The sequence below is a fragment of the Orycteropus afer genome, unplaced genomic scaffold (assembly GCF_000298275.1).
Source record: "Orycteropus afer afer isolate SDZICR_OR568_19922 unplaced genomic scaffold, OryAfe1.0 scaffold00040, whole genome shotgun sequence".
Lineage (NCBI taxonomy): Eukaryota > Metazoa > Chordata > Mammalia > Tubulidentata > Orycteropodidae > Orycteropus > Orycteropus afer.
The window spans coordinates 3,106,709-3,124,303 of record NW_006921627.1 but is presented as its reverse complement, the minus strand read 5'-3'; the positions used below and the strand labels follow the sequence as shown (position 1 = coordinate 3,124,303).

Here is a 17,595-nt window from a genome sequence, read left to right as displayed (position 1 = left end):
AAGGGGTGTGTTAACCAATAAAACCCTTTTCCAAATATCGACTAAATAATCTAATATTCTTAATAGTGCAATACTGGCTCTTTGCCAATGAATTATATTCAAGACCTTTCTATCTTTCATCTGAATCTTCAAAATATAAATATTTAGTTCTACTATTTTATATAGGAGCTCTGGTGGCACAATGGTTAATGCATTCAGCTGCTAACCAAAAGGTCAGTGGTTCAAATCCACCAGCCACTCTGTGGGAGAAATATAAGGCAGTCTGCCTTGATGTCTCCCACAACCATGGTCCAAAGCCTGCAGGCCCAGCAACTCATTCCTTAAGGTATTTAGTTGTGACTAAAAAGTTATCATAACTTTGCTCTCTGTTTTATATATATGGATGTTTTGATAGCACATACAAATATATATATAGAAATATCATCTGCCAAACCTATGTTTAAGTCTGCTCCCTTAAAGATTTAAAGCCTTGGAAACCCTATGGGGCAGTTCTACTCTGTCCTAGGGTTGCAAGGAGTTGTATCGACTCGATGGCAGTGGGGTTATTGTAAACATGATGCAGTCAAAGATGTAAGTTAACCTACCCACCAGCCACTCCTCGGAAGGAAGATGGAGCAATCTACTTGTGTAGTGATACTGCCTCGGAAACCCAAGGAGGGGTCGCTATGAGTAGGGGCCGACTCGACGGCAAACAACAACAACAACATATTGAGGTTTAAGGAGCTATGGTGGCATAGTAGGTAAAGTATTTGGCTGCTAATGAGAAGGTCAGCAGTTCAAACCCACCAGCCACTCTACAGAAGGAAAATGGGGCAATCTACTTCTTTAAAAATTTACAGCCTTGGAAACCCAGCAGGGGTCACTGTGAGTTGGAATCGATTCAATGGCAGTGAGGGTTTTTTTTTTTTTTTTTGGTCTATATTGAGGTTTAAATATTCTTAAAGTATTATTCACTAGAATATACCAGGGTTATTACACAGTATTCTCTTCCTTAGGTTAGCTAATAATTTCAAACTAAGATTCAGTTCTTTTCCTTCTCTTTGAAATAAAGCAGCTTTTGAAGAATAGTGGCACAATTGAGTTAAAATACTACTTCAAAAGTTGTTAGTTACTTTATAAAAGTAAATACTCTTACCTTGTGTAAACAAATAGAGTTCCCTCCACATCAGTCTTCTCCTAAAAAACAGAAACAAAATACACAGCAAAATATTTATCTTCATTAATGGTAAAGAGTCACAGGAGTTGGAGGACACAAACTTCCTATAGAGTAAGTAGGAATTATATTTAGTTTCAAGTAGAAGTTGCACTGAGCCAAATATATGCAACATAAGGGGTTATTCTTAGGAAAAGGAGAAAGCAGGTTCCCTGCCATAATTGTGGCACTGCTCATGAAGCAGCAGGAGGCAGCTGTTCTCCTTTTGTCATTTACAAAATAAACTATCATTATCTCTCTTTACCAAATGCAGGGATGGCAACACACCTCTGACTAAAACAATAAGAAAATAGCTGAATGTGCTCCATGGATTTCATTAGAAGGAAGAGATTATAATAAGTGTGCTGCCTTTTCCTCCACCCTTTGAATTGGGTATATGGCAAGGTGCAGAAATCACTTTTGTCTGCATTTCATTATCCTTCTTTTTATTTTCTGGGTTCATTTTTCTCTTGACATATCCTATCACCTAGGAGAACAGATGATCTGCCAATAACTCTGTCTGACTACTATATGAAAGAGGGCAATAACACTGTAGAGTTGTCAATCTGATAAATCACCTACATGGTGTGGAATATTTAGAGTCAAGTTCTGATCTAAGATGGTTGAAATAAAGTTAGGCAGAAGTATTACCAAGCTAGGACTTGAGAAATTTGCCTGAGCAGGGTAGGAAAATAAAAAATGATAGTTCAGTTAGTTCATTTGTCTAGGTTTCTTTTCCATTTCTCCAAAGGCAGGAACCCAGGCCCTGATGAAAATGGTCATCAATACAAAGCAAACTAAAAACATATAAGTACCCATTTGTTTGACTAACTAGTAATTAATTAGTTGCAGTGGCATCAGTTCTGACTCACAGAGACCCCATGTATGTCAGAGTAGAACTGTGCTCCACAAAGTTGGTTTTTCAGAAGTAGATTGCCAGGACTTTCTTCCACGGTGCCTCTGGGTGGACTTGAAGCGCCTTTGGGTCAGCAACTAAGTATGTTAACTGCATGCACTATCCAGGGACTCCAAATAGTAATTAAACTACTATAATTCAAAATTTAAAATTACTTTTGCTATTTATACAGTTTAATTTCAGCATTCTATTTAAACCCCCAATATTTTATCATTAATATAATCATTCAAAATTTAAGCACTTTATAATTTTTTTTGGAAAAAAAACACATTAATACATTCTTTAAGTCAGGAGAAGTAATATTAAAACAATTATTAAATGACACAGAAACAATTGAAAGCATCGTCTTTTCACATGCTCAAGTACTCTGAGCAGTTTTCAGTGGTCCTAATTCACAGATCAGCAACATCAGCACCCCCTGGAAACTTTTTGAAAACACAATTATCTAGACCCACCCTAGACCTGCTGCTCCTGAGTGGTGCAACCAGTTAGCAAGCTCAACTGCAAACCAAAATATTGGAGGTTCAAGTTCACCCCCGGTGCCTCACAAGAAAGGCCTGACAATCTACTTCCAAAAAACAAGCCATTGAAGACCATATGGAACACCATTCTACTCTGACACACATGATGTCACCACGAGTCAGAATAGACTCCACAGCAACTGGTACTGGTACCTTGTTGTTGTTATTGTTGTTGTTAAGTGCCGTTGAGTCGGACCTGACTCACAGCGACCTCTCCTTGGGTTTCCCAGGTGGTATCCCTATGGAAGTAGACTACCCAACCTTCCTTCCAAGGAGTGGCTAGTGGGTTTGAACCACCAGCCTTCTGGTTAGCAGTCAAGTGCCTTAGGCACTAAGCTACCAGAGCTCCTAGACCTACTGAATCAGAAACTCTGGGGGTGGGGCCCAGCAGTTTGTATTTTATTAAGCCTTCTAGATTCTAATGTGTGCCAGTTTGAGAACCATTGCTTTAGTTCAATAACATATTCTCTTCCCATGGATCTAATTAGGAATCATGAAAATAAAATCTGCTGTGGCCAAACTATCATCAAACATTGTTTGTTAAGAATAAAGACTTTGGAAAACATCATTACTTATTAACAATATGTTTAACCTCAAGATGTTAATTATTATAGAATATGCTATTAGAAATAAACAGTCCCTAACAGTTAAATTTTAGCCAGTATTTGCTCTAATACATAAGCACAGGTAAAGGAAGGTTGGGCAAACCTACTTCCGTAGTGATACCGCCTCCGAAACCCAAGGAGGGGTCGCTATGAGTCAGGGATGACTGACGGCACACAACAACAACATAAGCACAGGTAAGAAAGTAAGGGTTCTTAAAATTTCTCCATCCTTAAACTAGGTTCACTATGGCATTTACATAAATCACTCCTATACATTGTGAAAAGCATCCTTATTTCTCAACTGTGATTCATTTGCCACTATGCTTTGAATAATACCCTGTCAAAATGAAAAAAAAAAAAAAAAAGAAAAGAAACATTATTTCTTACTCTTTTTTGTACAAAAAAAAAAAAGGTAATTCATACCTGTTGGAAAATCTATATCCTGGGCACACTTTAAGTGCCAAGAATTGCTTTAAATACAGACCATGACAGTATTTATTAATCATTGAGAAAATGGCTATTGAATTCCAGTAAATGCTACACAATCTTAAGTATCTGTAGGTATCCCTAAAGTTTAACTGGCATACATGGCAAATATTTGCCAGCCCACAATACCTTTTAGAACATATTTACAAAAATGAAATATTTAATATATCCATCACATTAATGGAAAACTGAAGCCAAAATACAGGTGATAGAACTAGGACCAGAAGTCCCTAGGTGTCTTGTCAGGATCACATGCTACCAAGCCAAATGCTTTCCTCTTTTCCAGCATTTGCCTTTAGACTGTTTAATCTCAGAGCTGCCCATGATGGATGTGTGAATGTACCAGCACACATAAAGCTAATAGTTTTTGAATTGTTTCTTTTTTTTCCTTGATGAAGTAATAACAGAAATTCCTTTCTCTTTAATTAAAAAAAAATACTTTAATGTCGTATTTTACTATTGAAAAATTCAGAGTCAGAAAATAAGACATATTTCTCCTGGAATTAAAATTGAGAGGTTTCTCTGTATTACATACACTAAATATATAATAAAAGAAATTATGCTTCAGTTATTACAGTGTGGGACTTGGAGTGAAGTTTGCCCCAGATCATATTGGGCTAATTAGCTTATTATTTTATGTCTTGGTTTCTCCACTGAACAGAGATAACCAGTCTATATACCACCCATGCCTTTTGATTAAAAAAAACCCCAAAAACACAGACCCATATTTTCATGTTCTGTGACACCTAGATAAGGAGGCTTTAGAAATGTAAATTTGTTCTAGCGTGACTGAAACAGCTCAAATTCATGCATTTTCCTGGTCCTACTATCGATGGCACATAACAACAAAAACAGCCCTATCCTACTACAGTTATTCTCAGGCAAGAAGATAATTTTTTTTTTCTGGGCAAAGTCCAGGGTTGGGATGTGAGTAATACTTAAAATTTCTTTAGATCCTCCTAATGTTTACAGTCCTGGGATATATATTTTATTTTATTTTTTTAAAAATTTTTATTGTGATTTGGGTGAAAGTTTACAAGCAAATTCATTTTCCATATAGCAGTTCACATACACTTTGTCTCATGACATTGACTGCAATATCCCACAAGGCAACAGCTCTCTCCCACTTCCTCTCCATAGTTACCTCTTCCCTGTGTCCTTCCCTCCCATGCACTCCTGACTCCCACCCCCAGCAGTCTCCCTGTGCATATACAGCCCTTCTATTTTGCCATGATTGATCTTTCCAAGGAGTGTATCTACCTAAAGTAAATGTTCAGATCATTTGCCTGTCTTTTGTTTGGTTAGAAGCCACAGGAGTGGGTTCAGTTCCAGACCTGAAGGGTAGCTAGGTTTAGTTTATTTTCTTAAACTACTATTTTCTATCACACTCTTTATAAAATCTCACTAGTGATAAACAAATAAGCAGTTCAAATAATAAACCAGAAATCCCACTGCCATCATGTTGATTCTGACTCACAGCAACCCCCTTTGGGTTTCTGAGGTGGTAAACCTTTACAAAAGTAGATTGCCCAGTCTTTGTCTGCAGAGCGGCTGATGGGTTTGAACTGCCATCCTTCTGGTTAGCAGTCAAATGCTTTAGGCACTACACCACCAGAGCTCCTTTCAAACAATAAAGTGGAATATAAAATAGTGCAGGAGCTCTGGTAGCAGAGTGCCTAAGGCACTTGACTGCTAACCAGAAGGCTCGTGGTTCAAGCCCACCAGCTACTCCTTGGAAGGAAGATGGGGCAATCTACTTCCGTAGTGATACTGCCTTGGCAACCCAAGGAGGGGTCGCTATGAGTTGGTCCAACTCAATGGCACATAACAATAACAACAATATAAAATAGTGCCATTTTGCAACTTATTGGGATTTAACACACCATTTAATACTTTTGAGACGACTTGAAGCAAACTAAATTGTACTGATTATTGCAAGTAAAAATAATGACAGAAGGTTTCTATTTATCCTTCTAAATCTGTATCTCTCAATGGTAGCATCCAAGTCACCTATGAAGCTTTTAATAAATATCAAATGCCTGGGCCTCATAGCCAGAGATCTTGATTTGGTGGCTTTCACTTTTCAAATCTCCAAGTGATCTTAATACATAGAAAAGTTAGCAAACCATTAGCGAGAAATAGGCCAATAGTCACTCTAAGGCAGAGTCTCTGAACCTCAGCACTACTGTTATTTGGGGCTGGATAAACCTTTGTTATGGGGTCTGTCTTGTGCATTATGGTAAGTTTAGCACCATCCCTGGCTTCTATCCTCTATATGGTAATAACAGCCCCACCTCCCTCAATCATGACAACCGCTATAATCTTACTGGAGCAGATCGTCATGTCTTCTCACCCGTGGAGCCACTGGTGGGTTCATACAGGTGACCTGTCAGTTAGCAACTGAGCACTTAACCACTGCACCACTAGAGCTCTTGTGAAAATGACAGTCATACTCTTTAATTGAAACATAGATGGGATTTTTCTGGAGTCTTTCCTGGCAATGGGAGCAGGTCTAACTCTAAAATTCCTATTGCATTCAAGACAATCTTTAATACTTCTATAAAGCAGCTCATTCTCTGTCCACCCTTCATTCCTAATTCCTCCTCCTCTGAAGGCCTCATGTCATTCTTCACCTATTTTCAGGTAATACATCTATCTGCCTTCCTACAATACGTTCTCCTCAATTCTCAAGAATGTCTTTATACTTTCATTAGCCTTATATTCAAAAGACTCCATCCTCGAGTGATGGCATATGGAGACGGTGACAATTTTTGTCTGCTCCCAGCATCTGTTCTGCAGCTGAACTAGGTCTTTTTTCTGGCTATCACAGCCTTGAAGTTTAGCACTTTGAAAGAATGACCTTTTGCTGAAGGAATTATGCCCTATCTGAAGGCAACAAGTTCAGGAAGCAGGGAAACAACTCCTGTAAATAATGCACTGTGACACTTCTACCTTTTGATGAGGCTTTAGTAGATGGTATCCACTGGGTGTCTAATAAAACTCTGTAACTATTTTAGCAGGTATCTATCACATGGATCCTGTCAAAAAGTTACAGGAAACAAATGTTATTCAAAAGGAATTCTCTACTTCATGGTATAACAGTGTTTCAGCATTCTTCATTCTATTCTAGTTTCAAACTGGTTTATAGAACTATATACATCCCTGAACCTTAACTTTCTCTCTACTACAGAATTTCCTTTACTGAATTATGACATTATGCCTTTGGCATTTCCTATAGAGCAGTATAAAAGCCATATGTAAAGTATCTTTATATTTTTTAATTGTCCCTGAGGAGGTTGTCCACTATGTTGCTCAATGTCCTTTATATATATAAAGACCCAGGAAACAAATTTCTCTGAAAGCTGGAACAAATAACTTCTCTCCTGATTAAGTGGTACACGGCCTATCGTAGAACAATGAATATTAAAGAACTCTCCATGATGGCTACTAAGAAAACAGCTCAGTTCTTTGCCCTATTTCAGTAAATTTCTTCAATTAAGAACTTGGGGCAGATCTATTCTCCTCCTCTCCCATTTTAGGAATTGCTTTTTTATTTTTGTATTAATTATTCTAATTTTTTAAAAAATTCGTTTTATTACAGGCTGCTAATGATCTATATTGAGAGTAGGCTATATAAATGAAATGTTTGCTGGTGTTAAAAATATAAATCTGTTCAATATGGATTTTCCTTCCTTAAATTTTGGTGTTTGTTAATGACATGGAGAATATGCTTCTCAAATTCATCTGTGATCCATTCATCTAGGCTCAGTTCTTGACTATTCCGTAATTTGTTGAAAATAACTGGTGAGTGGTTATACAATGGAGAGCTGAATATTATTTAGGACAAAAACTACTGTGAGGAAAAGAAGGGAAAAAATACATCTCTCTACATTCAAATGGGTGGGTTACAAAAACACTTGCAACCTGTCTCCTTGAGTGTCTTATGCTCCTGTCCCATTCTGATTGTGAGGAAATTAAATTTCATTCCATTATTATTCACTGGGGCTCTGCTTTCAGAAGAACATTAAAATAATTCAGCTCCCGAATGGAAATAACAAATTCACCTTGATCTTGGTGGACTGTGGTGTAATAATCTTCCCAAGAACGTTAGCCTCCTTCTAAGTATTAGTCTCAACTTACTTTGTCTTCTACTTCCCAATGTTTTGCTCTTCTCTTAGTATGTTACCTGAGTTTACTTCAGATTTATCTCCTTTATCAAGGCATGATTTCTTGTCCCATCTAAGACTGATGTTCCACAACCAGAACTCTCCTCTTTTGTTCGTCCCCTGTCCCTGCCTCCTCTAGCCACTTTTACTGTAACAAAATTCTGCTTTATTTTCTTGGAGTCCACCAGTCTTCTGGCCTGAAGGCACCAGGTCCTTTCTTCCCTTCAGCTCTCTGGGTCCTGTACCCGATTGGTCTGGTCTCCCAACTTGGGGTATCTTAGATATTTACGCCTTTTTCCCCAATTTCAGGTGGTTTCACAGATCGGCCAGCCCTTTCCCCACGGCGCGGATTCAGGGGTTCTGATTTCCACAACTTTGCTCTCAGGTCCCTGATCCGCCGCCAACCACCTCCAAGGCGTCAGCTTCTCCTCCCGCTCACCGGGTTCTCAGCCCGGAATCTGACAACCCAGCTTCCCACCCAGCCCAGTTCTGCACCGCCCCGTCGCGTTAGCACGCACCCACTCGTTGGCCCGATGGCCGAAAGTGTACAGAGCCACTTGGCTGGCCACGTCCACGATGCGGTTGATATAGGGGTCGTGGCGCTGCAGGGCCGCTAGGCTGATGTCTCGCCCCTTCCCCACCAGGCCGCCCGCCGCCACAGCCGCCATCTTCCCTCCCTCCCCGACATCAACATGGGGCTCTCGGAAGCCACTCACAATAGATCACAGAACGAGCGAGCTGACTCGCAACCCAAAACACCCCAACTAAAAGTCCGGGGAGGCCTTCCTTCTTCAGCCACTGCCCCCGCCTTCTCCTCCCGCCCGCGGATGGAAGACATTACTAATCAATGACAGCTTGGCTTCTCTGTGAAGATTGTTGCCACTGGCAACGACAAGCCCAAGCTTGCCTTCTGAATTCCTTCTCCCCCCTCAGAGTGATTTTCTTCCTGCTGGAACTTTACCCTGGGAGCTCTGGTGGCATAGTGCCTAAAGCATTTGACTGCTAGCCAGAAGGCTGGTGGTTCAAACCCACCAGCCACTCTTTGGAAGGAAAATTGGGCAATCTACGTCCTTAGAGATACCGGCTCAGAAACCCAAGGAGAGGTCGCCATGAGTCAAATAGACTCGGCAGCAGTGAGTTTGGTGTTTTGTTTTGTTTTTATTTTAAGCTTTATCTCTTGAATGTGTTTGACACCTTGGCATTTCTTTCCTTTGGCGTTTCAGTAGTCAAACTTAACAATCATAAATAAGCCTCAAGCATGAATAACTCAGAAAGGAAAGAGAGTGTGATTTCTGTATGCGCCAAAAACCCAGTACTTCTCAAATTGTGGTCTATGGAACCCTTAGGAGGGTTCCTGAGACTCTTTGCCAGGCTCTGCCACATGAAAACAATGCGAAGACATTATTTGACTTTTTCACTGTGTTGAGATTTACAAAAGCAATAGCGGGACAATGGGATACTGTGTAACACTAAAGAATAATGTAGAATCTGCAAAACACAGCATAACATGGATGAACTTGGAGGACATTATGCTGAGTGAAATAGTCAATCACAAAAGGACAAATATACTATTAGTTCATTACTGTAAAAAGTCAAGGAAAAGTTAATATATGGAAGGAAACATATGGGGGAGGGGTAAGGGGAAGAAATACTGCAAAAAAATGCATTGACCCATGTCACTTTAGTTTTTTGTATTTCACTGTACATAAATTATATTTCAATAAAATGTATTTTATTAAAAATAGAAGCAATGGTGGGTTAAAGTGCTGATACCTTAGCATGAAAATCAAGAGGATGGCACTCACCTGCACTAATACTCAACATATTTTTCACTGCCATATGATTGCAGGACAATGTAGTAAAAATTATGATAGTAAAAAATTTTAGTTTTATTCAAACTCAATCCTTGAGTATGCTTCTTTTTAATAATATGTGTGAAAAAATGGAAAGTATGTATCCTTTTACTGCATACTTCTGCATATCAAAGTATACAGTAACACAAAACAAAAATAACTCATAAAACCAAAAAACTCAAACCTGTTCTCATCAAGTGGATGCCAACTCATTGCAACCCTAAGACAGAATAGAATGGTCTCTTAGGGTTTCCAAGGCTGTAAATCTTTATGGAAGCAGACTGCCATATCTTTCTCCTGAAGAACATTTGAATCAACAAACTTTTGGTTAGCAGTAAAGCACTTAACTACAGAGCCACCAGGGCTCTTGGAGTAAACAGAAAAACCTGCAAAAGCCAGAATGTACATAAGGTAGAAACTATTCAGAGGAAGTAAATATTTTCCACTAATACAGAGCAATAGAAAAATGGTAAGACTGCACTCTGTCAAAAGTGGAAAACTTGTGAGACCCAGAAAAACAAGGCAGTCCTGTGGAGTGCCAGCTCTCACAAGTTTTCCTGTAATTGTCTCCAGAAAAAGAACTTCTGTGTTTGAGTTGCAAGCTAAACTAGCCTTTTTAATTTTTATTTTTTTTCCCACCAACACTATTTTTATTAGACAGACAAACTATGGTTATTCAGGCTTGGGTATCTGACAGATTTTTGTTTTGTTTTCTTTTTCAAAAATAAAGTACACCTGTCACTTCATGGCAAACAAGGGACAATTTTTGTTGCCAATGATAATTTTGGATCTTTCAAGAGAGAATTAGAAATTTAGAAAACATGTATCCACTGCCATGACATTGACAGCTTCTCAATATTTAGTCTTTTCTGTTGACATCCAGGTGATATTAAGAAATATGATTTTTTAAAATACTGTATAATGAAATGTGTCAACATTTGAAAGATCTGCTTAACCTGTTATTGTTGTGCTGTTAAAGTAGGCTCCGATTAATAGTGACCCTATTTACAACAGAACAAAACACTGCCTGGTCTTGTGCCAGCCTCATAGTCCTTGCTGTACCTGAGCTGATCATTGCAGCCACTGTGTCAATCCATCTTGTTGAGGACCTTTCCCTTTTTCACGGACCCTCCACTTTACCAAGCATGATATCCTTCTCCAGGGAATGGTCCCTTCTGACAACATGACCAAAGTAGATGAGATGAAGTCTGGCCATTCTCACTTCCAAGGAGCTTTCTGGCTGCATTTTTTCCAGGATAGATTTGTTCTTTTAGCAGGCCATGGTAACTTCAGCAGTCTTTGCCAACACCACAACTCAAAAGCATCAACTCATCTTCGGTCTTCCTTATTCATTGTTTAGCTCTCACATGCATATGAGGCAACTGAAAATACCATGGCTTGTGTCAGGCGCACCTCAGTCTTCAAGGAGACGTCTCTGCTCTTCAGCACTTTAAAGAGGTCTTTTGCAGCAGATTTTCCCAATGCAATATATCATCTGATATCTTGATCACTGCTTCCATTGGTGTTGATTGTGGAACCAAGTAGTATGAAATCTTTAACAACTTCAAACTTTTCTCCATTTATTGTGATGCTGCTTATTGGTCCAGTTGTAAGGATTTTAGTTTTCTTTGTGTGGAAATGTAATCCATACTGCAGACTGAAGTCTTTAATCTTAATCAGTAAGTGCTTCAAGTCATCTTCACTTTCAACAAGCAAAGTTGTGTCATCTACACATCACAGGTTGTTAATGAGTCTTCCTTCAATCCTGATGCTATGCTCTTTTTCATATTGTCTAGCTTCTAGAATTATTTGTTTAGCATAGAGATTGAATAAGTATGGTGAAAGGATACAACCTTTCTGATTTTAAACCATGCAGTATCCCCTTGTTCTGTTCAAATAACAGCTTCCTGATCTATGTACAGGTTCCTGATGAGCACAGTGAAGTGTTCTGGAATGTCCATTCCTCTCAATATTATCCATAATTTGTTATTATATTCACAATCGAATGCTTTTGCATAGTCAATATAACACAAGTAAGCATCCTTCTGGTATTCTTTGCTTTTAGCCAAGATACAACTGACATCAGCAATGATATCCCTCATTCCACGTCCTCTTCTGAATCCGGCTTGCATTTCTGGAAGTTCTCTGTCAATATACTGCTGCAACTGTTTTTGAATTATCTGCAGCAAGATTTTACTTGCGTGTAATATTTACAATATTGTTTGTTAATTTCTACATTCTGTGGGATCACTTCTCTTTGGAAAGGGTACAAATATGGATCTTTTCCAGTCAGTTGGCCAGGTAGCTGCCTTCCAAATTTCTTGCATAGACAAGTGAGTGCCTTCAGCACAGCATCTGTTTGTTGAAACATCTTGTTTTGGTTACATAGTGCCACTCTGACAGGAATATACCACAAATGGGATGGCCTTAACAGACAAGGCTTTATTCTTACAATTTGGAGGCTTTAAGTCCAAATTCAAAGTGCCCAGCCACTCAACCAGGTCCAGCCAAGTTGACACACAAACTTAACCACAACAATTCCACTGCTTGTCAACTTGGCACCTGTACAGATCTCCTTCACTGGTTGACTCCAGTCCCCTAGTTCCCGACTGGTGACTTTACCCCCTTGGCCTGGTGGACTCCATTCCTCTCCCTCTTGGGCATGGCAGCCCTGCCCCCTTAGTCTTGGTCAGCGGCTATGACTCCATCCCACTAGCTCACATGAATGAGCAGCCCCACACTCCAGAACCAAACTGGTGAAGGTCTGGCTCTTTGAACTTAGGGGGCTATGATGGTTCCACCCCCAGAGGCCATGGTGCTACCCTTTGAGATTGAGGCAGCTCTGTTTCACGTTTCCTTGGTCTCTCCACTTCTGCCGATTAATGCCGAAGGCAACCCACTCCACCGGAAATCTTCCTGCCCCCAAAGCACTCAGCTTTCTTGCTCTGTGGGCCAGCAAATCTGCCCTCCATTTCATGCCTGTCTCTACTACCAATTATTACCCAAAGGCAACCCACTCCACCAGGAAGCCACCTACCCAGTGGCATCCAGCTTTCTCCTCTGTGGGCTGGTAAGGCTGTCACAGTCTTAGTGCCAGTTCTCTTGACTTTGCTTCTGCTGTCTCTCATGCTGGTCTCTTGGCTCTGCTCCTGCTGTTTCTCATGCTGCATGCTGGGGTCTCTCGTCAAGGATGCACTCCACTCCTGTTTCCATATTTTAGGTACCTGATAGAGCAGTACCCCACTCTCTCCGTACCATATTCTGTTTTGATTACTTAGTGCCACTCTGATAGGAATGTACCACAAATGGGATGGCCTTAACAGACAAGGGTTTATCTTCACAATTTGGAGGCTTTAAGTCCAAGTTCAAAGTGCCAGGCTGTAGGGGCTGGGTGAAAGCCCTCAACCTTGGGCTTCAGCTCTGCCTCCTACTCCTGGCCCACTGAAGCTGGAGGCTTTTTTTCACTCAGCTGCTGGCTGCTAAGGCTGACAAGCCCAAGGTTGACAGGTAAAAAGGCACAGTCTCAATGTTACCAAACCACATGGCAGGCTATTAATTCAAGTCCATTGAAAGTCCCAAGGTCAGCAGAACATGGCAACTGCTGCCATGACATGGCTACATGCAGGGTTCAAATGTGCCATAAGCTAGAGACCATTCCCAAAGCTGTTTCTTACATATGGGAAGCAGACCACATACCCCACGCAGCTACTCAGCTGCTCTCATAGATTCCACCATGGAGTTAATTACCAATCTCACCATGAGGAATAACTACATTGAGCTGTCCAGCCACTCAGCCAGGCCCAGCCAAGGTGACACACAAACTTAACCACCACACATCTCATTGGGTATTCCGTCAATTCCGGTGGACTTGTTTTTTGCCAATTCCTTCAGTGCAGCTTTGACTTCTTTCTTTAGTGCCATTGATTCTTTGTCATATGCCACCTCCTGAAATGGATGAACATCAACCAATTCTTTTTGGTACAGTGACTCTGCGTATTCCTTCTATCTTCTTTTGACGCTTTCTGCATCATTCAATATTTTCCTCATAGAATCTTTCAGTATTGCAACTCGAGGCTTAATTTTTTTCTTCAGTTCTTTCAGCTTGAAAAATGCAAAGTGTGTTCTTTCCGTTTGGTTTTCTAACTCCAGGTCTTTGGACATTTCGTTAAAATAATTGACTCTCTTCTTGAGCTGCTCTTTGAAATCTTCTGTTCAGCTTTTTTATCTTATCATTTCTTCCATTTGCTTTAGCTACTCTCCACTCAAGGTCAAGTTTCAGAGTCTCTTCTGACATCCATTTTGGTCTTTCCTTCTTTTTTCATCTTTTTAATAACCTCTTGCTTTCTTCATGGATGGTGTTTTTTATGTCATCTCACTATTCCTCTGGTTTTTGGTCATTGGTGTTCAATGTATCAAATCTGTTCTTTAGATGGTCTCTAAATCCAGGAGGGATATAATCAAGGTCATATTTTGGCTTTTGTGGACTTCTTTTAATTGTCTTCAGCTTCAACTTGAAATTGCATATGGTCTGTTCCACAGTCAGCTCTGGGCCTTGTTTTGGCAAAAGATGTTGAGCTTCTCCATCGCCTCTATCCACAGATGTAGTCGATCTGATTCCTGTGTACTCCATCTGGTGAAGTTCACGTGTATAGCCATCATTTGTGTTGTTGAAAAAGGGTATTTGCAATGAATAAGTCATTGGTCTTACAAAATTCTGTCATGTGATCTGCAGCGTTATTTCTATCACCAAGGCCATATTTTCCAACTACTGGTGATTCTTCTTTGTTTCCAACTTTTGCATTCCAATCACCAGTGATAATCAACACATCTTGATTGCATGTTTGGTCAATTTCAGACTGCAGAAGTTGGTAAAAATCCTGTTTCCTTATCTTTCGCTTTGTTGGTTGGTGTGTAAATTCTAATGATAGCAGTATTAACTGGCCTTCCTTGTAGGCGTATGGATATTATCCTATCACTGACAACATTGTACTTAAGCGTAGATCTTGAAACATTCTCTGTGACGATGAATGCCACAACATTCCTCTTCAATTTATCGTTCCCAGCATAGTAGATCATATGGTTGTCTCCTTCAAAATGACCCAAACCAGTCCATTTCAGCTCATTAATGCCTAGGATATCGATCTTTATGCATTCCATTTCATTTTTGACAACTTCCAATTTTCCTAGATTCATACTTCCCACATTCCATGTTCCAATTATTAAAATGGATGTTTGCTGCTGTTTCTTCCCATTTTGAGTCATGCCACATCAGCAAATGGAGGTCCCGAAAGTTTTACTCCATCCATATCAGTAAGGTCGGCTCTACTCTGAGGAGGCAGCCTTTCCCATTGTATTTTGAGTGCCTTCCTACCTGAGAGGCTAATCTTTGGGCACAATATTGGACAATGTTTCAGGGCTATTCATAAAGGTTTTTTTAATGCATTTTATTGAAATATAATTTCTGTACAGTGAAATATACAAAACTAAAGTGATAAGGGTCGATGCATTTTTTTTTCAGTGTTCCCTCCCCTCCCTTCCCCCCAGCAACCAACAAAGTTTCCCTTCGTATATAAACCTTTCCTTCACCCTCCATAGCAACAAACTAATACTATATTTGTCCTTCTGTGATTGATTTATTTCACTCAGCATAATGTCCTCCAAGTTCATCCATATTATGTGGTATTTTGCAGACTCTACATTATTCTTTAGTGCTGCATAGCATTCCATTGTGTGTATGTACCCTGCTTGTATAAATAACATACAAACAAAACAAAGAAAATGAAAATTGTGGGCAAGTCACTCCAACATACAATCACCAATTAAATATAAACACAAAAAGTCACAATGCCTTGGAGACAACAGAGCATCACAGACCACACAAAGAAGCAAGATAAAGCAGGAGAAACAAGGGACCAGGATGCAGACTAAAAACACATCTCTGAGGAAGATGCAACATTGAAACTCCCTGATAAAGAATTCAAAAGAATTATATTTAGGTATCTTCAATGAATTGAGAGGCAGATCAAGGAAAACACTGACAAAACTGGAGAAAACCCTACAACAATTTAGAAAGACAATAAAAGAACAAAATGGCAAAATAAATGATATATGTTATATGTTTGGTCATCCACTCTTCTGCTGATGGGCATGTAAGTTGTTTCCATCTTTTTGCTATTGTAAATAGTGCTGCGATGAACATGGGTGTGCATATATCTGTTCTGTCCTGGATCTCACCTCTCTAGGATATATATCTAGTAATGGGATTGCTGGGTCAAATGGTATCCAATCCAGCTTTCTAAGGAATCACCATACTGCTTTTCACAGTGGTTGTATCACTTCACAGTCCCACCAACAGTGTATGAGAGTTCCAATCTCTCCACATCCCTGCCAGTATTTGTTATTTTCTGTCTCACTGAACCTTGCCATCAGTGCTGGAGTCAGATGGTATCTCATTGTTGTTTTGATTTGCATTTCTCTGACGGCCAATGATTGTGAGCATCTCTTCATGTATTAGCTGACGACCTGAATATCCTTCTTGGAGAAGTGTCTATTCATGTCTTCTGACCATTTTTCAATTGGATTGTTAATTCCTTTGATGTTGAGGTGTTGGAGTTTTCTATAAATCTTGGACATAAGTCCCTTGCCAGATATGTAATTATCTGCAAATATGATTTTGTTGCTGTCATTTTTGTTATGTGCTTTCTCGTGTTGTTGATTTCATATAATTTTCTATGCTGAGCTGTTTTGTTTATGAATTGTGTTGTCATTTCCTTCATTGCTATTGTTTTAGTATTTGCTGCTAAAGTATTTGTCCTGGTCTTCTTTTTTATTTTGATATGAAGGTTTATAATTTTTCTTTGAGGTTGCCCTGTTATTTATAGTTTTCTTCCTAAGTTTAGAACAGTCTGTTCTGTCTTGTAGTTGTTTTGACTTCCCTACCATCTAGAAGTTCTGTAATGACACAGTTTTTTCCTTCTTTTTGGTTTGTAGTTGTCCTCATTTGTCACTTGATGTCTCTGGTTCCCTGTTTACAATCTTGTAAGCTTATTTACTTTGGATACTTCCATAGCTGGGTTGGTTTTTGGGTTATGTGATCATGTGTGTTAATGGTCAGTTGTTTGCTGTTGTTGCTTCTCTATCCAAAGAGCTCCCTTTAGCATCTCTTGTAAGGTTGGTCTGGTTTAACAAATTCTCTTAGTTTCTGCTTATCTGGAAATGTCCTAATTTCATCATCATATTTGAGGGACAGTTTTGCTGGGTACATAATTCTTGGTTGGAAATTTTTCTCTCTCAGTGTTTCATGTATACCATCCCATTGTCTTCTTGCCTGCATGGTTCCTGCTGAGAAATCTGAGCTTAGTCTTATTGTGGTCTTCCTACACCACAATAAGACTAAAGTATAGTTGTCACTTGTAAATTGTAAAGTTACCATTGTAGGTTACTTTTTGTTTTTCTTGTGCTGCTTTCAGGATTCTTTCTTTGTCTTTGGTTTTGCTGAGTTTGATGATGACATGTCTTGGTGATTTTCTTTTGGGGTCTATCCTATTTGGGGTTCGTTGGACTTCCTGAATGGATATATTCTCATCTTTCATCATATCAGGGAAGTTCTCTTCCAACAAATCTTTGGCAATTTTCTCTGTGGTTTTATTTGTCTTTTCCTGTTCTGGAATTCCAGTTACACGTACATTATTCCTTTTGATGGTATCCCACATGAACCTTAGGGTTTCTTCATTTTGTTTGATCATTTTTTCTGATTGATCCCTTTCCAAAAAAATATTGAGGTATTTGCCTTCAATCTCACTAATTCTGTCTTCCATTGATTCAATTCAGTTCTACTCCTTTGCCCATTCAATGTC

General features: G+C 39.4%; 1 protein-coding gene across 1 annotated transcript in view; it reads right to left on the bottom strand.

Moving 5' to 3' along the window:
• DCP1B (decapping mRNA 1B) overlaps window positions 1-8,554 on the bottom strand; it is a 62,862-nt gene extending 54,308 nt beyond the window's left edge. The window contains exons 1-2 of the mRNA XM_007937027.2: window positions 8,405-8,554; window positions 1,136-1,176 (exon numbers count right to left, since the gene is read on the bottom strand). Of these exons, the coding sequence (XP_007935218.1) occupies window positions 1,136-1,176; window positions 8,405-8,554 (191 nt within the window). The remainder of the gene's footprint in view (window positions 1-1,135; window positions 1,177-8,404) is intronic.
• Between the last annotated feature and the right edge of the window lie 9,041 nt (window positions 8,555-17,595).